The 26,199-nt window shown below is 43.9% G+C and overlaps 1 protein-coding gene across 1 annotated transcript; it reads right to left on the bottom strand.

The window, feature by feature from the left end:
- Positions 1–2,561: 2,561 nt before the first annotated feature.
- On the bottom strand, positions 2,562–25,382 carry LOC136645237 (solute carrier family 2, facilitated glucose transporter member 9-like). Its single transcript, XM_066621474.1, has 12 exons — positions 25,317–25,382; positions 18,041–18,139; positions 17,590–17,750; positions 16,350–16,474; positions 15,483–15,628; positions 13,204–13,336; positions 11,784–11,971; positions 10,070–10,180; positions 7,344–7,445; positions 6,528–6,603; positions 4,001–4,128; positions 2,562–2,807 (listed from the first exon to the last, which is right to left on the bottom strand). The coding sequence occupies exons 1-12, from the start codon at positions 25,380–25,382 to the stop codon at positions 2,562–2,564; spliced, it is 1,581 nt and encodes a 526-aa protein (XP_066477571.1).
- Positions 25,383–26,199: the final 817 nt, after the last annotated feature.

Here is a 26,199-nt window from a genome sequence, read left to right as displayed (position 1 = left end):
GGCACCAGGGTGCAGGTCTCTTGTTATCTGGTGTGCTCCCTGGGGCATTTGGTGGGCTGCTGTGAGATACAGGAAGCTGGACTAGATGGGCCTATGGCCTGATCCAGTGGGGCTGTTCTTATGTTCTTATCCCTACCTGCTCCTTGAACTGGTCAGGAGACCTTGGATGTCCCATCAATTGTTGCATGCCAATCCCAGCAGGAGGCCTGGCCAGGATCTATTGCTCTGGGGAACACATGGCTATGAAGACAGGCAATCTACAAAGGGATCGCCCTGTGGCTGATCTGCAATGGCAATGAATTCAAAAGATTCTTAGGAAAGCATCCCAAGACAATTGCAGCAGGACATCTCAGGAGCCTGCACTATTTTGCTGAGGCATTACAGAAGCCTCTGGAAGAGGTTAGAGAGGTCCAAAAATAGAGGGGGGGGGAAGGCCCCTCCCCAAAGGGAAAAATCATGAGGAAGGGTTAAAAGGCATAAGGCAATCTCTCTGAGTTAGTGAGAAAAGCACATATTACAAAGACACTGCAGACTTTGATGATCTCTTCTCCAAAGGAAGGCAGAACATGGGTACTGCTGCAGCCAGTGGGGTGTGAGCACGTAACACTCCCACAGCATTGAGAAGTGGTGGAAGCAGAGGACTTATCTAAGGGAAATGACCCCAGGCTTGGCAGGCTCCCCAGTGGGAGGGGACACATTTGAGCCATTCATTTCTCCATGCCAAGTGTGGATATTAGGCCAAGTGTGGAAATAAAGTCACCTGACTTTATTTACCTGTTTTTTGTGCTCCTCTTCCTGATGGATGCAGATGTGCACTTGTTGTGGCTACCACCCTGTATTATCCTTATTGCTGTGTACCCTACATTGCTGCTCATTTGGTAGATGGTCGGTTATGAATGTGTGGATATTGTTGAGTGGCATATCCCAGGCATGTATTGCTCTTGCTTTTTTATGTGATAGTTATGTTGCTGAGTGGACACAATTATGTGCAGGATGTATGTGTACATTAAGCCCCCAAGTTACATACCAGTTCTGTTTCAGGGTTTTGTCAGGAAGTTGGAATGTTGCAGCATAACATAAATCAAAATAGCCCATTCTTGCCAAGCCGGTGCTTTTACACCGGTGTAAAAGCACCACAATGGACAGCCCGTGCCTGCACAAAAGTGCTGACATGACTGTCTGTAACTTGGATATCTGTAACTTGGGGAACAAATATATTATTACATTCTTCCAAACACATGTAGGTGCTGCAAGGACCTATCAGTCTGATTTCAATGCTCACATTTGATTCCAACACTGCAGGCTTGCCTTGTTATGGTTGACCTCAGTGTAGCCTCAAGCCTCTGATATGGTGATGTGGCAGGGAAGCTGTGTGGTAGAGTTTCATGAAACCCTCTAAATCAGTGGTTCCCAAACTGTGGGTTGCAATCTGATTTTTGGTGGGTCGCCAAAGAGTGATGGAAAGATCAGGCAACTAATTCCCTCCAGCTCTGAGGCTATTGAAGGTCTGGGCAGGAGGTCTAGTCTAGAGGGTTGAGCCTCCGTTTGCCTGAAGATAACAGCCGAAGGTCGCCAGTTTGAGGCCACCGGCACCGTGAATGGCGAGACCTTGAAGCAGCTGACAAGCCCAGCCGAGTTATTCCACCTGCTCTTGCAGAGATGAAGGAGCTGCTTGTCAGCCTGCATGGGAGTAATCTGGAGGCCAGAAAGTGATAACAGACCATAAAAGATCCATCGGAAACGTTGTGTTTCTTGAAAGATAGAACCTTTCTCTAATTGTAAAAATCCCTACAGGGATTTAAACAGCCTGCCCACATAAACCGCCTTGAATTAAAGTCTGAGGAGAAATCTGACGACCAAGAAAGGTGGTATATAAATGCCTGTATTATTATTATATTATTGAAGAATCAGATACCGTAACTGCTAATTACCTTGCAAAGAGCTCAGCTCCTGCAGTTTGCAAGATAGCTGCTAACTGCCCTGCAAGGAACTAAGCTCTTACAGTTTGCAAACATGTGAAATAGAAAGATAAAGTTTGAGGGTATTTTTTCTGGTTATTACTACATATAAATAAATAAAATTCTTTCTAGATCTTTTTTTAAAAGTATGGTAAACCTAGGTGTGTCCTGACAGGGTATTGTTTTAAAAAGTGGTCCTGGTGCTAAAAGTTTGGGAACCACTGATCTAAATGTTAGTCTTACAGGAAGAGGAGGAGTCCTGTTCATGACATGACAGGCTGTCTGTAGACACCAGCTTTAGGTCTTCTGCTTTTCAGGCCCCAGGAGAAGGCAGTGAAAGAGGAGGAAAAGACTGAGGAAAGAAAGGCCTCAGAAATGCATGAGGGACGAGGCAGAGCAGCTGATCTGGATCTGAATCAAGAGCTTCATTTCAAAGTCCTCTCCATGTCCCCTTTATATCGTTGGCCAAGACAGTAAGAAAGGAACTGAAGGAAGGCAGTCAACATTAGCACTCCTCTCCCTTTGTCCAGTGGCAGAAGACAGCTCACCAAGACTTTCCAAACTGGTGCAGCCATAATCTCCCAACGCTGTGAACAGAGAGCATTATGGTAGGGCGAATTCTGATCCAGAGAGCTCCTGGGAGCTACTCTCTAGGGCTCCATACCCATTGAACTTGATCATCTTGACATAATCAGGCAAGCTAGAGATAAAGGAGTGTCGAGAGGCAAATATGTGGCTGATTTCCATAAATGTCTTGTTTTTGGTCTCTGGAATGATGAAATAGACATACAGTGCAACCAAAAGGCAGATGCCACAGAAGACCAGGTAACAGAAGGCACCAGCTGACATCTAGGAACAGAAACAAAGTAAGGTCAGGACAATCATAGAGATACAGACTTTTCCCAGTCCTCATACCATTATTTGGCAATTGCATTAGGAAGTAGCCCCCAACATTCTTAGTATTCAGGATCTCATCACTGCAGCAAACTCTAGTATCTCAGACCTGAGTACCTTTCCTGACCACCACAGGCCCTCTACCAAAGTTTCTTGGTATGTTCTGCTTCGACAGTGAAATTAAGTTGCCAGTCTTAAACCAAAAATCCTAAACCAAGTAGTGCTAACATTTTGAACTGGCAAACCTAAACTCTATGACTGGAATAAATGTAGATACTTTTATTCCCTCCTCCATTCACTATTTAGCAGTGTCACATGAATGAAGCCACCAGTCATAAAAAATGTGCCTAGGAGGACCCTACAGAGGACATTGGGCTACTTTTTTTAGCCCTGCATCATATCTAGGACCTCTTCCTACTCCTTTGGGGCCTTCCAGTGTTGCTTAATTGAGAGAAGGCCCAGCCCCTTTGGAAGACAATTATTTCATGGCTTGAGGCAGTGAATATCAGTTACAGGACTTGCTGCTTGAAACAAAATTGCTATTTAGTGCCTGCTTGTGACTTGATTAAAGAATGATCTGTCAAGACCAGCTGGGATATGTAGCAAGTTGCTTCTCCTTGTAAGTTGAAGATCATCAGTTGTTTGGTGGTCCTCTAGAGACTAAACAGAAGACACAAAATGAGGTTTGGAAAAATGCAAAACCCAGTTAAGTGGTATGCCTCCTTCATCAATGCTTCCCTACTAATTTGGCTGCTTCTATGTGGACTTCCTCAGTTTTATCTAACAAAGGCTTTCTTCTGCTTATGAAGTTGGAGCACCCACAAAATTGGAGCACCATTCCCCCTGAGAGAAAAATATTAAGCTATGTAGTAGCTGTGGTGCTTCTAATGGTGGTCTCTAGATCCTAAAGAGGTTGCACTACTAGTCCTGTCTTCTCTATGTAGTCTACCAATCACAGCCAGAAGGAACCTAACATGTTATACTCTCATGTTTTACTCTCCTAACATGTTTTACTCAGATCCTCTACATGTTTTACTCTCACTGGTTCTTACTTCCCTAGTTATGCAGGCCTATATAGCACCACATGACTTAAGAATTTCTATCCCTGTTGGGGAATCCTGGATGCTACCACCAGGTCTTGGTGTTACCTGCAGAAAGGGAAATACAAAGCCAACAGTGAAGTTGGAGAGCCAGTTGAGGGATCCACCCACAATGTAGGCAGCTGGTCGGTGTGATTGCTTGAAGAGTTCAGCTGTCATCAAAAAGGGGACCCCAGCTGAGAGAGAGAGAGAGAGAGAGAGAGAGAGAGAGAGACTTCTCAGAACCAGACATGCCAGGCTGGGCTTTTAGTCTTGAGTCCCTGTTGGTGAAGCCAAACTGTTAGTACTGTATGCAGACAAAGCTGGATTCTGCAAGTGTCTCTTTAAGACTGTTCAACTTTTGTGGGAATTTTTTTAAAAAACATACTTGACTCCCTAAAAATGGTGATTACCAAAGAAATTAGAAAAACATTGGCATAAGAGAGGAATTTGCAAACCAATGATCTCTGCCAGGAGAAACTAGAACAGAAACTAGCTTTTGACCCACCTTCCTTGACCTTAAACTACACGGTCCGAAGCCTAAATAAGTGTACATGATAAATAATGGGATGTTCTTCTTCATTCTTTCCCTGTCTCTGCTTCCCCTTCCTTCCTAAGTTATCCCTTATGTCTTTAGACTGTGAGTCCCTTTGGAACAAGGTGGGACCTATAATTTCACTCAGTGTGAAGTGCCATGAACAACAGTGACAGTCACTAAAGTACCAGGAATGCAGTCCTTCTTTGCCCTCTGCACATATTTGCTGAGTCCTGTGTCCTCCTCTCCATCCCTTGACATTTTGCTGAAAATAGGGCAGGCACTTTTCAAGGGACATAAAAACATTCCTGAAATTCTATTCCCTACCCCAGTTCAGCTTAACTCTTTACTTATACACCTTGATCCTGGTCAGGGAGACATCTTTAACACAAGAAGTGCAGTGTGGGTGTATGTATGATGCCCTGCACAAGACCCAAGGCCTGAACTTTTCAATTCTGTCTATGCCAGTGGTTCTCAAACCGTTTAGCACTGGGACCCACTTTTTAGAATTACAGTCTGTCAGGACCCACCAGAAGTGATGTCATTAACCTGGAAGTGATGTCATGACTGGAAGTTACTTCAGCAATTGAGGCTTCAAACCTAAGCCACAACCAGCCAAAGATCCCATTACACAGTGTGCTTGTGTGGTCATTTTGCATAGGTCACAATTCACATATTCCAACTCAGAAGTCAAGGCAGAATGCAGACCTGGATCTTTCTCCAACCACACAGCCCTCCCCCCTTTCCAGCATCCCATCCCCTCACCTATTCAGGGAAAAGCTCTGTGCTTGTCTCCTACTGATAGCCTTCCCTGCCCAGAAGCTCTGTACCCTGTATTTCCAGCTCTGTATTTTCAATGGTGGCTGAACTAGGTGCTATGCTACTCACCTGAAATTGACTTGCAACCCACCTAGTGGGTCCTGACCTATAGCTTGAGAAACACTGGTTTATGCTATTTGCTCCAGTGCATTGAGAACTGCTTCTGTATCCGATGGCAATTTGAGCTGCAACTCTTTCTTTCAAAAGCATATAGAACTGCTTTGTAACATGAATTAAAAACAAAAGCAAAACAAAAAAAACTCTTAATAATAAAAAAAAAAATCCATCCAGGGAATGTTAGGAGAACCCCCTGAATGAGCATTGCCCACAGATCATCTAGAGTGGGAAGAGAGATATTTTTATTTTAAAAGTCAGATTCATCATTGTTTGTGAACAATGAGCCATTAAAATCCTAATTAAAGATGTAATTACAGTGAATAAATTCTGGGTCGACAATGAGTTATGTATCTGTTGGCGGCAGCGCTAATACATCAATTGGGTAAACCAGCAGCTGCCTCGTCCATCATATTTAGAGTGCTGAGCTTTTGGCCCTCTGTTAGCAAGCAAGCAAAAGGAATTGCCTCTGCAACCCAAAGTAAGATGGTGGAGAACCTCTGGAACTACTCTGAGGTAAGTTGTATCTCACCGCTTTTAGGATATGACAGGAAGTGACAGAGCCAGCTAATCCTAGGCCACTTTCTCCTACTGTCCCTGTTGACCATGAGGGTTGTCAACCCCCCCCCCCCCAGAATGGACTTGAAGTCTCTAGGAATCAGCATCCATCTCCAGGGATCCATCTCCACTGAAAGCAATCATGAAGATTTTTACTGCTTCCCCAGAAATTTCCAATGTTACATGATGTGGGGGGAAAGAAATCCAGGAATAGGTTCCATCACAGTTGGCAAGCCTGCTGATCGTAGGTTCTTAAAATTCCACAGCCACATTTATGTTTTCATGACATCAACCAACTTGTGGGTGCAACAACAGGGAACAGCTAGGAGAACACACACCCCTGCTCATTATCTAGGATCGACAATCTTTTCAATCATTATTAATCAGTCTCTCTTGGTCAGCTGTCAGCCCTCAACCTCAGCTGTCAGCCCTGTCAATCTTGGATTGACAGCTTTCATTCAGTTATCTGCTGTCTCACTGCCAAGCCCTTCTATAATTCTTCTGGAGCACAATTGTCTTGACTTGCAACCTTGCCACCGTGGATAATTCCATCAGATACCAGGAACGCACCTGGTCCCATGCAGAATCCAGCGATGATTCCAATGACGCATGCCACACTGACGTAACGCATCCAGGTCACAGTTGCCTGCAAGGAGAACAGTCAGTTGTTGAGGGAGTCAGTGAAAGTGCAGATGGTACCTTCTCTCAGGCCCAGTTCTTAGCTTGTTTGTCTGGGCACCTCAGTTCTAACTACTGGCCTACAGCTCCCTGCTATCCCAGTCTTGAGCTTCCCTGCCCTCCTGTTTCCTAATTCAACCTATGAATCTTCACATATTTGTGTATTTCTCTTTCTTCTCCTGAACTGACTTGACTCACCCTGCTCTTGCGGTAAGGAATAATCCTGAGTTTGTATTAAGATACGTAGCAGTTCAGTAGCACACATTTTTTGTTTCTGCATTTAGCCACTAGAAGGAAGGAGGAAGCCCAGTGACACTTCCACATGGAGAGTGGTACCAAGATGCTAAGGATCTCCCACCAATATTATGGTCTAAGCTAAGGCACAAACAGGCCTAGCCCACCCAGAGATTGATCAAATGCTGGGATGGGGGAAGATGACAAACTGACAGAGGGGCCTCTAACTTTGCACCTGTGCACGGTCTCCCTGAGCCCACCACCTACCTGGCTGCTCCACCCTGCCACCACTGCCCCATCATGTTCTTTCTCGTTCTTCTTGGGAAGAGGTCTGCTGTTTTAGCAATACTTTGAGATGCCAGGGATTGAAGCTGGGACTGTCTATATATAAAGCAGGTGCTTGGAGCGTTGGCTCCTTCCCTGCCTTACTGCAGGGATGCTGTTACTCAGCCAGGTCAGTGGGGATGTTCCTACCTGCAGCAGTAGGGAGAGGGTGATGCCTGCACAGCAGATGCCCATAAAGATGAATCCAACAATGATGAGAGGGCGACGTCCCAACTTCTCAATGGTGAAGCACTACAAAAAAGTGGTTGGGGAAGAGGGTGTTGGTTGGTTTCATGTGGGTTGTGCATGCGTATTTCTGTCACTTGGATATTTTCACAAGGTATAAAGACAAGATGATTGTGTGAACGTGACATTAGTGCATGAAGGAACATCATACTTAGCTAAAAAGAGTGCACTGAGGCAGGAGAACTTCTTCCCTTTGCTCATAAAAGGGAAAGGGGCTGGAATGCTGCCCTAGAGGTCCTTGGTTTGATTCCCCACATCTAGGAACAGAGTGGGGTCCAGTGAAGAATCAAATGGGGCATCAGGTTCTGAAGTGATACAGACCTAATGGGTTAGTCTTGAAGGCAGAGGTTTCTGGTTTTGTTCCCAGTTTTGAAGAAGGGCCTTACAGCTACTGCATTAGACACAGATGGTGCTGAGAACCAGAAGTGCTAAGTTCCATTCTGGGAAAAGAGAGGGGCCTGCTTGATTAAAGTGGATGCAGAATGGAGATTCAGACACAGGTACCTGTGGATCTCTCCATGGAAGGGGAATGGAGTCCAGCAGATTAGCTGTGGCAGGCAGGATGAGGTGATGAGGAGGCAGGACCCTGACTCTTCTCCAGCTATGGGAGCAGACTGGGGTCTGGTGGGGAAAGGAGAGGGCACCCTGGGATCCAGGAGCCTCTGGTTGCCAGAATGGGGTGAAAGAAGCTGCCAGAAGGAAGCCAAAGCAGGAAGGCTGCTGACAGGAGAACAAATGCCTGTAATTTTATAACCAACCTCAGTGCATCCATTGGGGGCTGTTTCTGTCGGCACTCAGGAGCAATCAGGCTGATGGAGCGATGAGCTAGCTGAAGTTAGGCATTGCTGATGGGCAGCAACGGCGGTTGGTGGGCGGGAGAGCTATGCATTTGTGCAATAGGGGAGGCACAGGTCCGGCACTTGGGCAGCCCTGGGTGATGTCTGGCTAGAAACATGTCCCAGCTACGCTGAGATTTGGAAACAAAGGGACTGTGACAGAGCTGAGCAAACACCCCTGTAAACATAAGGTGGCTTCAAGATATATTAGGTATGGGATTACTCTTTACTCCTCTGGTCTAACAACAACAGCTCGCTATATACCCTATGTGCTCAGCAAACCTGTAAATGAGTACATCAGTATTAGACACACACTCATGGATCCCTCAAAAGCTTTGTCCCACATTGCCTGCTCCCTGCAAATGCATGGATGATTCGCAGTCATCAGAAAAGTTCTTTCAAATCACCTTTCAAGGCAGATGGTCATGTTACAAGTTTCCTTCTTGTAACAGGGAGCATTTGCTTCATCAACTTGCCTCATCGCTGAGCACTCCAGCTAAGGGAGGAGGCCTGCATGGCTCACCCACTCGCAACACTCTCCACAGATGCCATTGATTGCCCTTCCTTCATCTCAATGGTGAAGGGTCATGTACATAATTAAGTGCCTACATGACTCCCTGTGGAAGAGGAGTCTGTTTGGCTATGACTAACTGAACTATGATTGGATCCCTGAGTTTATGTGAAAATGCTAATAGGTTTTATGATACTGAAGGCCCCTGATGCCAGAGTAGAAACCACCACCCCATCTCTATTGTGTGTTTCTTTTAAACACAGGGAAACCACAGGACTGGTTCATGTACACTCCCTGTTTGAGGAGGAAGCATGTGGAGCCATGCTCCATTCTGCCTGGCACAATGCTTGTTGCCTCCTTTTTCCTCTTTCCCCTGTGGGGAATAAGAAAGCTGGAAAGGCTGGAAGCTGGAAGCTAGGAAAACACTACTGCTACTCACTCAGCAGCAAGTCCAATAGCTGGAGAGTGATGCAAGTGAGTGGGCAGTGCAGACCCTCTCCTAGCTGGAGGGTTAAACCAGGAGGCAAGGAGCCAGCACGTCTTTGGAAAGGGCTCTCCATTTTATGCACACGTACCATCAGTGTCAATGTACTCACTTGACGAGCTGGGAGAGAACCCTCCAAAACCAGACACAGTTTTTCTGAACATTCTCCAAGAATGCTGACAAATACTAAGTTGATTTGAGCAGGAGTGGGTGAATGGGTGTGTGTTCATTGCTGGTCTCCCAACTCTTTCAATTCTTTCTTGCTTTCCACATCTGCTTAACTGCATTTCTTCACCTTAACTTTCCCTTAATTTACAGTCACAGCTTCCCTTTCAGAATATGCTTATCTCTGGCTCTCACCCAGTGCTGTACTAACTAATTCACTGCACTTTCTGGATTCCTCTGCTCTTGAGTATTCTATTAGCACTAGCTATTTCCAGCCAACAGAGGTCACTCTGCCCTACAAACTCAGGGCAACAGAGACAAAGTGATCCAGAACATCTCATTTCACAAGTTCCTGCCTGGGTCAAGCCCAGAATCTCCCCCTCTTGTTGGCACAAACAGATGAACATTAGACCTAGAGACTAGAACCTTAACTGCTCTGCCCAAACTACAAATTCTCTCCTTCCAATGTGTGTGCCCTACATACGTGAAAGGATTTGATGTTGAGGCAGGAGATTATTGGTCCAGCTCTGTGTAAAAATGACACGCAAGTTTTTTTCTAATAGCTCAACGGACACAGTTGATCCACATCTCCTTCAGGAAAAACAGCAGCCAATCCAGGCCTTTCTGCACTTACACCTATTAAACCAGCAACCACCTCAATGGCACCGGTGCCCACCGTGGTGTAGGGGATCTCTGGGTCAGGAATGCCAGCATTCTCAAATATGACATTGGTGTAAAACCAGATCTGCCAATGAAGAGAAGACATAATGAGCGTATGTGGGCCTATGGTATAATGCAGTGGTTCCTAAACATTTTAGTATCTGGACACACTTTTTATAACAAAACTCTATCAGGACCCACCTACGTTTAGCAGACTTAAAAAAAAAAAGATCTAGCAAGAAATAATATTTATTAATTAGTAATAATAACTGAAAAGAAAGACCCAAAAATGTTTATCTCCCTATATTTACACATGCTTGCAAACTGCAGGAGCTTAACTCCTTGCAGGGCAGTTAGCAGCTGCAGTATCTGATTTTTGAATAGCTTCAGGGCTTGAGGCAATTAGTTATCTAACCTTTCCATCACCGTTTGGTGACCTGCCAAAAATCAGGTCACGACCCACCAATGTGTCCCAACCCACAGTTTGGGAACCACTGGTATAATAGATAAGTTCTTATGCCTCTTGGAATTTGTCATAAGCAGGGGTTAAAAACAGCTTCCTTTGTGTGAAGTTAGCTAGAATTCAAACTACGTTTCTCTCCATAACCATTTATGTTTATTTAAAAAGTGTGGGAAGGGCAGGTTGGTGTGAAATTCCCTCCCAAATGGCCAATTAAATGAGGGAAAAGCTAAGCAGCCCCAAAGCATCTATAAGGGCACCTCCTAGCCATTCAGTGTGGGAAGATGGAGTTGGAACTGAAACATTGATCTGAATCACAGAGCTAAATTACTAAACTAAAATCCCTGAGCTGTATCACTTCTGAATCACATTGCTGAACAATTTCAGAATAAAGATTGGTACTGTAGCATCCTTTGTAAATAAACCCAGTCTGATTGGAAGAGTTGTGTTGATTCAATTTCCATTCTATCCTAAGATCTGATGGGTACAAAGTTACTGAAAGGAAGTATCTCTAATCTCTCAGTGCTGTGCAGAGATTGAGGCCCTAACAAATAGGGACGTGGAAGTGGAAAAATGACTGGCTGTGTTGGCACTGGGCTTCTCGGATCCTAGGCCTGAAACCTATGAGAGCATCACAGGATTACATTACATCAGAGGTCTACTGTAGTGGCACATATGCTATGCTTCAGGAGAGCCCTGGAATTGGATACACATTCTTTGTTTCCTTCTCTTTGTGCATGGTCCTGGGGAAAATATCTGTTCCCTCTCTTAATACATACCAGTGAAACCTAATTAATATAGTTTGAAGGCCTGGGTTCAAATCAAAATTAGCTGTGGGCATGCCACTCTTTTCTTTGCCCTCTGTTCCGTACCCCACTAGTAAAATAGGCACCATAATTCTGTGTGTGACAAAAGGCTGTTGGGATAATGAACAATAGTAAATTACTTTTTAGTGCATCACGTAAAAGATAACGAAAAATGTTGAGGTGGGCAGAACTTTCCTAGCTGTGGCTCATGCCTTTGGGTTACTCAGATGTTTTCATCCAGCTTCAAAGAGGGGAGAAGCTGGAGATAAACGAGGAATATCAAAACAAGTTTCAATAGGAAAAGGAAGCAGCTGGCAAGGAATGGTTGAGTTTGAAAACATGGGAAGCAAAGGGGAGTGGGAAATACAGAAGTTTTGTGACAGAGCTGCTAATCCTGGGTGTTACAATGTAGCAGCACTTACCGCATCAATTCCTGAAAGCTGCATGCCCATGTTGATCACCACAACAGAGAGCACCTGCCATCGAACAGAGTCATCTAATAGCAGTTGCCACACAGAAATTGTCTCCACGGAGGCAAGGGAACGTTTTTCCTCTTGCATCTCTTCAATCACATCCTCGACATCGTATTTGCCAAGGAACCAGCGCAATGCTGCATGGGTGAGGTGAACTGAGTGAGAACAACATTCTAGGCAGGGTGGAGGTCAACCAACAGCACATGGACCAATGTGTCACCCCCCGAAGTAAATGTCTGCACCTTCAGGAGAACAAGAGGACCCTAGGGGTTCAACTGTTGACCTTCCCTGCTCTCTGGGAGGATGAGGAGCAGACAGCATAATCATCCCATCAAGTCACAAGTACATGTACAAAAGCCTCTAGCAGTTGACCTTAATATCTGGGCTTTCTTCTACAGATCAAACCTAAGAAAAGGCAAGAGCATCTATTATTCTCCGACTAGAATTACTATACTTGTATCTAAGTTAGAGCTGACTATGGCATAGAAATAGTTCCACCTAACAACCAGGAAGAAAGCAATGAACTTTGATATGCTTTAGAGTTGATAAATGAACTCTGATGCACTCTGGAGTCATAGAGACTGCTGGGTGATGCATGTGTTTAAGAAGTAACCTCAGTGGCTTAAAGACCAAAGCAGAAACCAAGGCATTTGCCTGACAGTTCTTTTAACTGGTGAGAATAATCTCACTATATTTCTTTGTACTGCAAGAAGGTAGGAGGGAAGATTGCCATACCCTGGAGTACCTCCAAAATTATTCATGCCCAATGGTTCCCATGAACATTAATATGGATTCACCTGTGTGATTTTTCTAACAAATGTTTGAAACAGGTCACCCATCTTCAAACTGGGCATCACCAGATCATGCTCAGGGAAGTGTAGCAGTTTAGCGCAATCACTCTTAGCCTGCACCACAAGCACAAGGACTACAACAATCCTTGGGACATTCGGGAATGTTCTACCTTACTTAAATCTCCTTGAATGGAGCAAGCCCAGCACAGGCCTATTCTCAAAGCACAGCACTGTCCAACAAGAGGGGAAAGAATGGCTCAAAGGGAGATCTGCCTCTTGTACTAGGTGGTGGCTTCTCATCTTTTTCATACTACCTTGAACAATGCCTCAGGTGCCAAAAAATGCAAAACTGAGCTGACTTGAGTGCAAAGCAAGGACAACGTGCTGCTTTGTACTAGCTCAGTCTGGGGGGAGGATCTATGAACTTGGCTTTTTATTCTTAAGTTGAAATTGGTAATGATAAGGAAAAGGTGGGGCCTAGTTGTCTCTCAGTTCTGGGTATGGGAAGCACCACTGCATCCCAGTTTTAAACAAAATTCTCCCTGTTGGGAGCAAGTGCCAGCATGCATTTCACTCACCTACAACAGCTTCATGGGTGTTGTTCTTCTCAATAAGCAGGTAACGGGGGCTTTCCGGAAACCAGTGCAGCAAAAGCAGCTGCAGGAGGGCAGGGATAACAACCAGGGAGAGGAAGAGAGGCCAGTATGCGTCCTAGAAAGAGAGTATCCAAAGAGGTGGAAGGAAATTTTGTTGTTACTTGTTCCTGGCAAGGAGGATGCACGAGGTGGTATATCCAACGCAAGCAAATCCTCCTTTATTATTAAATCCACCGCTATAACCCTTGTCCAACATAATCTTTCTGCTTGTTTTTCCCCTGCCCCTTTCTCCTGAAGTGCAAAGCCTAGTCCTAAGGTCCAGATCACAGATACATGGAAAGGGACACACTTCAAAACATCCACTCAGGGAATGGACTACAGCTATGAGGGCACAACAGGAGCATTGTGAAAGGTGGGTGTGGAAATAGAAATGACAAATGTAGAAATAGAAATGACAATAGGACTTGGACAGCGACCTCCCCTCTCCCAGTCTCTCGCAGGATCCTTTCCCCTCTATGGCAGAAACCTTTTTGCTCTGTGGCTAGAGTTTTTTTAATTTATTTTTTTTTGCCACAAACTTCAGAAAATAAAAAAAAATTGGAAAATGCAGAAAGCAGTGTTATGCGTTTTTATTTGAAGTTTTCATTTTTTAAAAATTTTACTCACTGTTAAAATGTTCAGATAAAGGTTATGAGCACTAGGAGGGTAATATAGGTGATACAGTGAATGCAGGTGGAACCCACAGACATTCTAGAGTTCCTGGTAGGGTAGGAAGAAAAGGGGGGCATGGCAAACAACACACACACAAAATGCAAACAATACAAGGGGGGAATGCAAAATACCGCACACAAAAATTATATAAATCTAGAACATTCAAAGCAGGGTACAGGACAGAGGCATAGTTTGATATTTACAGGTGGGAATCCATAGCATGTATCAATAGGCAATTTTACCTGGCCAGCCCAGAATTCTTTTAGCACAAAGTGGTGGGAGTAACCTTTCATCACACAGTCACAGCTTGTGTGCTTGCTTGCTATACTCACCACTCCACCATCTTGCAGTAGGGTAATGGGGTTATGAGAGTAAGGGCACAATCCTAACCAGGTCTACTCGGTCCTATTTTGTCCTATTTTGTTCAATGGGGCTTACTCTCAGGAAAGTGTACAGCCTAAGCCCCTGGGAGAGAAATAGTGCCTACTGAAAAATGCAAGCTAAAGCCACCCAGAGGTGGAAACCGGTACTGCACCAATAAGATGGATGAACCCATGATGACTTGCTGGATCTTTCTGTCCTGCAGAGACCTTGGAGAGGTCTCTGCAACTTATGTGGAAAGAAAACAGGACCAGCAGGCAGCACAGAGAGGGGTAAAATTGGGCTTATTTTATTTTTTTAGTAAAACTGTTTTATTTTGTTTTTTGATGTGAATTTCACGTTATTTGGTGCTATTTTACATTTATTTATTTTACTTATATTTATACAGGTATTTATATACCGCCTTTCTTGGTCGTCAGATTTCTCCTCAGACTTTAAGCCAAGGCGGTTTATATAGGCAGGATCCCGTAGGGATTTTTACAATTGAATAGTTCTAGTCTTTCATAGAACTCCTCATTCCAGCAGGATTCCTTCCTGGTCTGGCCTCTCTCTGGCCCTTCGCCTCCTGCACTCCACTTGACGGCAACTCCTCTCTGCCACCGAGGGTCAGCTCATCAGTATATTGGCGTGTCATCAGTTCTTAGGTACTTCTGGTTGTTTCAAACTGGCAGCCTCAGATCTTCAGGCATACAAGGCGGCAGCTCTACCAACTGAGCCAGACCTCCTGCCCATTTACCATTTGTATACACCTCTACCTGTGACTTTTATCCTATAGAACTGTTACAGTAGACAGTAGGTGGTTCTCAAACTGTGTGCCGTGATACAGCAAACTCAAAGGTGTGCCTGGGGATAGTTTAAAGGTGCTGGGGATATATAAAAGGAATCAAAGTGAGGGAATCAAATGAAAACATGGTAATTGGTTAAGGGGCAATTCGAAAAGAGAAAGTTTGGGCACCACTGGAGTAAACTATATTTTCTGTTGTCTATTTGGGTCCAAGAAGGCAAAGTCCACCTGGGTTCTGGATATCTTTTGCTTCACTGAACTAGAGCAGCAGTGGCAGGAGATACTGCCCCCTCATCCTTTTACTAGTTTACATTCTGATGACAGCTAACTTGGTGCTGTCTCTCAACCCATTTCATGCCCATGGAATGAGGACACAAGCACTTACCTCTCCCAACAGCTCTGGAAGACCCAAGACCTGGGCAGAGAAAACTCCTAAACAGATGAAGATGCTTGGCACAAGGCCCAAGAACCCACGTAGGTTCTTAGGGGCAATTTCTCCCAAGTACATGGGCACCACACTGAGACAGATCCCTGACATGGAGAAGGAAAGAAAATGAGGGCAGCTGGCAAAGGCAACCACATGTTGTGAAGGGGGAAAAAAAGGTTCCATAGGACCAAGATGGTTCTTCTAGAACAGCAGCCTCAGAGCTGAAGACAAGCTAAGTATCTTCAGGAATAATGATCTACATTAATTCCAAAAAATTAGTTTCTTGCAACAAAGAGGCAAAATAATGTAACATCTAAAGAAGCTGATTTTTAATGACATTTCACAGACAACAGTCTAATTCAGAAGGTGCATGAAATGGAAATGAATCTACATCCAGCATAGATTGGCACAAGCTCAAAGATAGGGGAAAACTGTGAGGGGAGGGAAATGGGATTAGACCTTTCTTCCCATCATGATCTTGAGCACAGTTGCATGTCCTCTCACACTATTAATAGGATCAAGAAGAGCTTGTGAGGACTTGCATGGTAGAGTGCTTCTGCGTAGGGGGAAAAACCCACAGAAGATCAGCCTAGCCTTCTCCCTGACCTGCTAGTTGTCTACGTGCAGGTATGCAGAAAGTTCATTCATGTGAGCCACCATTTGTAGTCTGAAGGGGTATTGTCTGGAAACATGCTTTCCACCTCACCCACTGTCTGTGAAAAGTAGACCTAAGCATTAGTGCAATATGATAACTTGGATACTTCTGTAACCTCTCCCCCCCCCCCCCCACAAGTAAGAAAAACTGGGCAGAGCAGTATCTCTTACCAGAGTGGATTCCAGTGATGAAGCGCCCAATGATAACCATCTCAGGTGATTCTGAATAGCGACTCAATCCCATCAGCATGCCAGCCAGGAAGACAAGGAGGTTACTCCGTACTAAGGTGCCATTCCTGGTAGGGAAGAAATTGATTTATATATTTTGTGATAAGTTCCCACCATGTTGTGTTATTCCCTAGCAGTTTTCCTAGCACTCCATGTCAACCAGTATGCTATCCCTGGCATTCCAAAGGCTGTCATGCCACTACTTCTTTTTCCTTGAGATCTCAATAAAGTTGCAGCACTCCTTCCTCTTCTCAATTCCTTTTTGAATGGCTTTATCATGTTTTAATATACATGTACTTAGACTGACTAACCAGGTTGGATGTAGGTGGCTAAGTGACCATCCAGCTGTACAGCTAACTACGATGTCCACAGTTTAAGCTGAAATAGGGTTATTTGCTAGATAATATGAATATGAAATGAAAATATGAAAGTTGCTCTTACAGTAAATTGAGGATTGTCAAAGCCTGAACCCAAATTAAATGCAGGGGATGAGCGGAGAAGCAGAGAATGTGTGGGATTGACAATAATTATTTTATCCTGATTAACCAACTGATTCTTCTTCTTATTTCTGGTGTGTATATACTGGAATATATAACAAACAATTGTTCCCAAGACAGTTTGCAGACAATAGAACAGGTTACATTACAATAAAATAAAATAGAAAAACAATGTTGAACAGTTGAAAAAAAATTTGGAACCAGCAATGGTAACAAAGAAACAAAGTACTTCTAGTTAATTCTCAACGGCCTGGCAAAATAAAATGTGTACCTGTCTGAAAGAAACCAAAGCGGAACATGAATGAACTGTTGACTTTTGCACATATAGATTAAACCAGCGAGAAAGCCACCATTACTACCTCTGTGGGTTGTGTAAAGAGGGCTGCTGAAGATTCAACCCACAATGGGCAACCTAGCCAGCAGGCATTCAGCACACTTGATAGTCATATTCTCTTTCACCTTTAGATCTTACCCCTCTGCATTATCTCTTGACTCAAATTGTTCTCTCCCACGAACTTCAGCTCCATTTCCTAGGGTCACTATTCTAAAGGCTTGCAAAGTGGTGACTTCTATAGGGAATCTTGCTTTCCCCAATGCTCAACAGTGCAGTCAAACAACAGGATGGGTGTCCATCCATCTTTACTTCTGTGTTAGCTTGGAGAAGACCTTGTGGGCACCGCTCTTACCTTCCATAGTGAGTTACCAGCATTCCCACAGGCAAGGACCCCACCAGGCCTCCCAGGGCAAAGATGGAGACGGTCAGCGAGTACATGAGGGTGAGTGGCCCCTGAGCCAAGCCCTTTCCATAGCGTCGGGACCATGTAGCATTATAGAAGGCCTTGATGTGCTGCAAAGGAGAGAGGTACAGCAGGGGCTGAGGGTGAAAGTATGATAAGAATTTTCTCCTGGCATTCACTGTCATCTACGTAATTTTAACAAAGATAAAGTGGAGTTTCATGATGTCTTGAGGGAAAGGTGTCAACTAAAGTGAGTTACTGAGGAGAAAGAGGGCATGTTCAACATGGAATATCAAGCCAGGAAGTAGGTAAAAAAGACCTCTTCTAACAGAGTAGCGTGTTTCGGGAGAGGGATGGAAGACTCTATGCTGTTGCAGGAACTTTTTTATTCCATTCTTACCACTGCCGGAGAATTCACCACAGCCAGATTGTAGCCATAGAGCATGGAGGAGCCAAATGATGACAGGACAGTGACAGCCAGCAGGGGGAAAGTGAGGTGCTAGGAAGAACAAAAATGTGTGTCAGACAAGGAGATGAAAGTAGATCAGGAGACTTCCCAAGCTTCTCATCTGACCCTCAAATGTTGCCCTAGATTCACTAGGTTGGTGAATATGGTTCAAAATGGTGTTGAAGAAACCCAGGAGGCAGCAGAGCTAGAAGGTAGCAAAAGGTCTGAAAAATGGAAGCAAGTTATAGTCTAATCCAGGGGTCTCCAAACGTTTTGGCCAGAGGGCCTCATCAAATATCTGGCACCGTGTTGAGGGCCGAAAGAAAAATTTAAATATAAAATTTAAATTAGAGACGGAACTTAGATGAGTGAATAAATGAATGAATGGGCTCATTCATTCAACCTCTCTGGCCCTTGAACACCCTCCAGATGCAACCAGAGCATAGTTCCAGTCATGTTTGGCTGAGTGGGCCAGAGGCTTTCAGGGGACAAGAGGCTGGCCGTGGGCCGGATAGAGGCTTGCTGTGGGCCACATCTGCCCCCCGGGCCAGAGTTTGGAGACCCCTGGTCTAATCTTACTATAAGCGTGTATAATCAGAACTATGTCTGCTCAACTGCTAAGGAATTTGAGCTCAATGACACTAAGAATTGCTGGGAATGCATCACACACACTTCTCACATGCAGAACCATCCTGGGGTGATGGCTAACAAATAAGTCCTTGCCTTGCTTTCCATTTCTCCCTTGAATCCCACCTGAACCCATCCTGAGCATCCTCCAATGAGCTCTTGAATCTGGGTCATCTAACTCCATGGCTTCTGTGCTACTTCATGTCCTTAGCATGTAGAAAATGTATCTTTGGCTGCAAAGCCCCTTCTGAACAATGTCCCGTTCAACCCTTCTGTGGCCCATGGGTGGGGTGATTTAGCATTTGTTTCAGTTTGTTTTTTGATGTTCTTTGCCTCAGAAAATCCTTTCTGAACTCTGTGTGCCAGGTGTGTGCATCTATGTACCAGGGTCAAATGGCTTTTGGCTACTATTTAGACTTTTTCAATATTTGTCCTTCTAAAACAATGCTCGCTAAACCATGGTCCGTGGGCTAGATCTAGTGCAACACTGCATCCCTCCCCTGTAGGAGCAGCACTTACCATTCCAGTGTGCTGCTCACAAGAAGCCTCTCCATCTCTGTTGAGCAACCATCTGGGCAGTTTGCCTGGAAATCCAGGCACAAAACCTGCTGGGACAGTGGGCTACAGAAGTGACTGCCCAGAGCATCATGCGACAAAGATGGAGGGGCTTCTTCTGAGCCACACACCAGAACAGTAAGCGCTGGTCCAAACAGGGATTGATTTAGCGCAGCACAGTGGTTGCGAGTTTGGTGACCGCTGTTCTAAAATAAGTGAGGAGGAAATTCTTAAATACATTTCAGATGATACAAAAGAGCTCAGAGCTGAATTGTTGGGTGCAGTTGTGGGGTGTAGTTGCCCAACATGGCTCTCATACCCGTTGGGGTTCAGTTTGCAGTTGTCAGGAAGTTTAGAGAGAGCTGATCCAGGTACCCTTCAGGGAGAAAAGCAGGGTACAAGTTGAATAAAGTAAATAAAATATCCTGAAATAGGAATTCATCTGGCCTACAGAAAACAGATGCAAGTAGAAGCCAAAATAACTAAGATTGGTATGCAGGAAGCTTAATGTATAGCAAATGCAGCAGCCGGCATGGAAACTTTACAGCAAAAAATGTAAGCTACTTTGTCTGGCAATACAAACAAAGCCTGTTTTTATATGGAGAAAGTGGGGAGGGGGACTGAAGAACGTTTTATTCAAATGGAGAGAATTCCTAACAGCTTGAAATTAAAGTTGGCGAAGTTTGCATGAGAAACTACATACAATAATTTTTCTAAAGGCAGAAATAGCAATTGAATTAGAACAGCCCCCTTCTCCTGGGGGGTGGAGTGGATTCTTAAGTATTCACATATAATCTCAGTCTATATGAAGAGTATCCCATCTATATGGGTTGGTAAGATATATCTTGATACAAAAATAACTGGATTCCCTAGTTTAGCTTATCAAAAATAGATCAGGCAGATGGCTTCAGCACTCCTTTTAATCAATCAAGCAGCTAGAGAAATGCGAGGAGGAAATGGCTCAAATCCTATTGGCTCCTAGCCTGAAGGAAAAAGATCAGTTTGATCTCAAAAAACCATTGATGACCAGGTGCCTTTCCCAGTCTGGATCCACAGCCTCCAACTGTCATTTAAGAAAAGCCAGCTTATCCCTCTGTGATTCCTTCTTTGAGCACAGAAAAAGGAATGGCAGTCTAGTAAGAATGGAGCTGAGGCAGCAGTTCTCAAATTGTTGGTCATGGGCCAGTGCCGGCTGTGACACTGCAAGACATTCTGGGACACTAGCTGGAAGTCGCAAGACATTCTGGGGCGCAACACAGCCATCGCAGCTGACAAAGTGGGTCGTGGTGGGAAAAAGATGGAAAAGCACTAAGGCATTAGAGAAGGGCTTTAGTGTGTGTAGGGTTAGAGTGAGAGTTTACACACTCCCCATTTAAGAGCAAAGCACAGAAGGCTTCAGGAAGAAAAAAGCTTTATAAGAGAACTGGAGAAACAGTTTCAGTTTTGCAATAGAAGCCTGTGTTGCGCTTCTGTTGTGCCTTTGTGATCTCTTCAGGGATCTGATCAGTTCTAGGCCCAGATGGGCTAGAAACTAGGGGACAGTGTAAAAGCCAAAATGGCACGGAATGGGATGAGCCATTAAGAAAGAAAGAAAGAAAGAAAGAAAGAAAGAAAGAAAGAAAGAAAGAAAGAAAGAAAGAAAGAACGAACGAACGAACGAACGAACGAACGAACGAACGAACGAACGAAACACCCTCGGTAGAATGCATTAGAATTCTGAGAATTAGAATGCATTCTCAAGAATGCACTTGAGAACAATACTGTATTTTAGACCCCACACTGTTCCGATATCATACTTTTATTAACCATTCCCAGCTAAAGCGCAGCCAGAACAGGATGGAACAAGCTGGAAGAGGACAGAGCAAGCTGGAATGGACATTTTCTAACTTAATATCATACAAAACTCAGCAGCACATATCAGAGATATATTCAAACAATATTTTGGAAATGACACCAATGGAGAATCGAAATTGTGTTAATAGCCTTTTCTCAACCAAAATTCCTTTTAAAGAAAAACAGGTTTGGATGTCTGTTCTTCAAGTACCAAACAAAGCAAGACTGACATACACCAACATTTTAGGTAGGAGTGATAAAATGAGATCCCAGATAACCCCAAATTCCATGTTCATAACCCAATCAGGCAATAAATAATATTCAGGAAAAGGCTCAGAATCACCAACTTCTGAAACAGGCTGAGCACCCAAAATCATAGGGCCCATTGGAATAATTTGGGCTGATATATACCCTCTCATATTCTAGGTTCAGGTACCTATCCTGGGCTATGAACAGTTTTCTGGAAAATGTGACCAGGGCACCGACTTCCATTGAATTAATGGGGATGGATATTGTAAGCTACAAAACTCCCTCAAATCCCATGTTCTAATACATATTCTGGATATAAACAGAAAAAAAGTCACAGATCCCATTGGACTCTCCTGGGTTATAAGCTGTTTTCCAGAAAAAAACAGTCCGGAACACCTACTTCTGAGCTAGGCAGGGCAATCAAAATAATAGGCAATTCTAAGTGCCACTCAAGGCCACCATTATAATGTTGCATAACTGAAAGAATCAATGATTGGCTAAATCCTTGTAGCACTCAATTAGAAAGCAATTGACTGAGAAAGTGTGGCCTTTATACAATAATAATAATAATAATAATAATAATAATAATAATAATAATAATAATAATAATACAGGTATTTATATACCGCCTTTCTTGGTCTTTATTCAAGACTTTATTCAAGGCGGTTTACATAGGCAGGCTATTTAAATCCCCGTAGGGATTTTTACAATTGAAAGAAGGTTCTATCTTTCAAGAACCACAACATTCAGATGTTTCTTTCTGATCTGGTTTCACATTCTGGCCTCCATCCTCCCATGCTCAGAGTAGATGGAATAACTCGGCTCAGCTTGTCAACTGCTTCAAGGTTGCACGGTGCCGGTGGCCTCGAACTGGCGACCTTGTGGATGTTATCTTCAGGCAAATGGAGGCTCTACCCTCTAGACCAGACAACCTGTAGCATTTTTAATTCAAGCCTGTGGTTTTTTGTTGTGTTTAATACAAAATCTTCCTTGATGGTGATACAGTTGAGAAAGTTGGTATGCATTTTCAGGACATAATTCTCCCTTTCACGTTTGAGTATAGGCCCCCAATTCACTTATCCATTTTTGTGCAGCTCATAAAATTTAACATCTCCCGTCAATATTAAGGAACAGAAATCACACCTAGTAGAGGTTGAGTATCCTGGGACCTCACCACATGTAATTGGTAGGGACACTGGCAAAGAATCTTACTTTTACACCATAATTGCATCAGCAAAATGTTGTCTGGTGAAGCATTTCTATGTGATAAAGTGTTTATTACTATTAGACTTCCATGATAGCAGCATGGCGCCCACTGTTGGTGGCCCACTGCAAAACATTTTGCTCATAAAGTTGCTCACATTTGTGTCAATTTGGGAGATTCTCAACAATGAGAATAGTCCTCGACATTCCTGAGGCAACTGTTTGTCCTGTTTTGATGGGCAGATTCCAATTTATTCAGCCAGAGCACGTGGATAGGGTGCTTAGAAGTCTGAGATCAACTGCATGCTGATGTGATACTTGCCTACCCTGGTTGTTTAAGGTAGCCAGCAATGGCCTGGCCATCTGGACCGGGATTGTGAATGCCCCACTGAGTGAAGGTGATGTAATATATTTAAGGAGGCTATTATATGACTTTTGCCTTAAAAAAAACCCTTCTTGGACACTTCCACTTTGATAATTACAGTCTATATCAAATATACAATTTTGGGGCAAGGTGATTGAGAGCGTGTGGTGGCCCAACTCTGGGTTGGTATCATTTCCTGGATAATACCAAATCAGAGTTTCTAGTCTGGATTCAAACCCTGTATGGATACTAAAGCAGACTAGTTGCCCTGGTAGATGACTTTTGCTGGGAACTAGAGAGCCTGGTTCCTGTGGATCTTAGGGAGGCCTTTGATACAGCCACCAGCCAAAGTACAGAGAACCCTTGATTTAGTGGATCTCTATTTAACATACTTTGGAAACAGCAAACATTGTCTGCTCTCCACCATCTGCAGAGATCACAGTTAAAACAAGAGTTCTATATAGAGATCCTGCCTGCCCACCCCACCCCCTCTAAGCTGCTCTCCACACATACCTACTTTATGGGGCTCTCTTGGTGCCACCTTGCCTTTGCCTTCAGGAAGTGGAGGAATGTTTCCATTCATAGAGCACCACAGTAGAGAGAAACACTGCAGCATTGAAGAAGGTCTGTAACATAGATGTGTGGAAGGGGGCTCAGAGATGGTGGGGGTTTGACAGATTAGTGGGGGGGGGGTGGAAGAGGGTATCGAAATTTAGTGAATTTTCAAGGTTAATAGACATCCTCTCTGTATTACTCTATTACACTGATGGTTCACTATATTCCAATGGATTGCAATAGGAATGGGGTTGAGCAACATGAAATGGCAATAGTTCCGCATCTACTGTCAGGCAGATTCCAGAAGGTGGTCTTGTGGGATTTGCATATCAGATTGTTTTTTTCCATTGGAATGCTTGATTAACAGAACATTTCAATGAATGTTGCTTAAAACAATAAATCTATTCTGATGAGCTGTTTTCACTTGTTACATTTAAGTGTAGGGTAGGTTGATAAGCAAATAAATAAATAAATAGTCATTGGAAAACATCACAGGAGTAAAATGTTAATCTCTTGCTCTTCTGCACCATGGTGGGGAGGTAAATAACAGCAATTATTTATTCATTTATTCCCTTTCTTCTTCTCTGAGGGGTACTCAAAGAGGGTTTACAAGGTAAAAACACAATACAAACTACAGGAGTAAAACAATATTAAAACTTTAAAACATAAAACAGTTAAAACAAAAAGGCAGCTCAGACCCCAACGAATCATATCAAACTATTAAAATTACATTCCTTCAGTGTCATCAAAGCTGCATTTGCTAAATAGCCACTTGCTATTTGCTGCAAGTGGATTCAGAGAGAGTGGACCTTTCACTAACCACTGGTGGAGGGCTGTAATTCCATCACCTGGTCTCAGTTAGCAGCCTTGGAATACTACTAAAGACATTAGAAGCCAAAATATTGACTTTGAATATTAAAAACTGATAATAAAGTCATCAAATAAGATTGCAAGGGATGGCAGCTGCTCTGCCGACTCTGGACATTAGTGATCCTGTACCTTTTTCCTGGAAACTGTTTATTGCTTGGATTGGGTTTCAGAATATGGAATTTGGGGCTCATTTTATCATGTCCACCCTAATGTGTTGTTGTACACAAATCTTGCTTTATTTGATTTCTGAAGATCAGACATTCAAAGCAATTTTTTTTTGTTTTTTTTAAAAAAAAGATTTAGGCTGAGAAGGGATAAATGCAGTTTCAATTCTGAATGGGTGTCATTTCCAAAATATTTGTGTCTTTAGTATATGCTGCTGTGCTTTGCATGATGCTTTAAAAATTGCTCACAAGCACAGTAACATATAGATTAAGAACCACCCCCTGCCCAGCAAGAGGTACAGAAACCAAAACAAGCAACATAGCCAGAAAGCAGAGTGGCAAATGTCAGACAGGCATAACTGGCCATCATTAAACCTAGGAAAGTGTCATGAGAACAGGAACCAACGGAGCAAAATGAAGCTTGTATACCACCAAGGCTTGATGATTTTCTAGAGGAGTGATCCACTTAGCACAGCCACCAAAGTGCATTCTTCTCCCCAGACAGTGGCATTTGCAATCAGGAAGACACTTCAACAACTGGACATGGAAAAATCCATCCAGACTGGGAAAATTTCCCTTGCCTTAGATTTCTTAGTCCACTGGCAAGCCCCATACCCAGGAGGGCAGGAAACTATCACTCTACTTAGTCCCGAGCACGGTAGCTGGGAACGGAACCTTGGCTGCCGTTCTCAAGTCGGGTGCAATTAAAATCTCAGCTAATCCTTTCAGGAATGCCAGGCATAGCAGCATGCTAGGCTGGAGGGAGACATCCCTTTGCGGCATGTTGAAGGCTCCAAATACCACTTACCCCACTGATCTTCTTGTGGGAGACAAGAGGGGGCCTGCTGTCCTTTTGGGTAAAGTGCCCCTCCATCTCTTCGGTCCGGACAGGATGATGCTGGTCTGGCAAAGAGAAGTGAGGCTGACTAGCTGTGGTCTGCTCGCTGATTTTGGCAACCCATGAAGAGAGCTGTTTCAGGAGAGCGGAGAAACTTGACGGAGACCAAATGCACACCTGTTTGATACTATGACACCCTACAGGGCGATCCAAACCAAGGAGAGAAGGCACTCTCCCCCTAGACTTTGCCAAGTGATGGGCAGGCAGAAAAAATAACTGGCATTGGTACCAAGCCAGTAAAGGGAGGGTCAAGAGAGAAAGATGTAAGAAACAGGAGAAAAGCTTTCTTTTCTTAAGCCCTGCAAGGCAGCATGCAATCACATGATGGTTAATGTGATTTGCTTTGCTTCTTTGAGAAATAGATACATGGGGTTAGGAATCTGGAGCCACTAGGACCTTCCAGCATTGGCAGCTGCTCAGAGAACTGTTAACTCTCTCCATTCTTAGAGAATGATTGGAGAGGGAGGCAGGTCCATTCTGACAAATTAAAGATGCAGGGAAACACGGCCACCACACATGTTCCAACAAGGGGTGGATTAGAGGCCACAGGAGGCCCCCATAAATCTAAATTGTGTCACATTATGTTTTCTGCTTTATCAGCATTCACCTGTCAAGGTGGAGGTTGACAGTATGTCCACTGGTCTCACACCCATGCCTTTATGCTTAACCTCTGCAGTAAGGGTTTGTTCTGCTGCACATGCTGCTGGCAAAATTATAGCAGTTTTTTTCCCCCCAGCTATGAACATGGTAAGCGTCTCAAATAAGGAAAGAGGCCCAAGATTCTAGAAATGCA

The sequence above is a fragment of the Tiliqua scincoides genome, chromosome 3 (genome assembly GCF_035046505.1).
Source record: "Tiliqua scincoides isolate rTilSci1 chromosome 3, rTilSci1.hap2, whole genome shotgun sequence".
Classification (NCBI taxonomy): Eukaryota; Metazoa; Chordata; class Lepidosauria; order Squamata; family Scincidae; genus Tiliqua; species Tiliqua scincoides.
The sequence above is the reverse complement of the archived record's forward strand: the minus strand, read 5'-3'. Positions and strand labels throughout refer to the sequence as shown.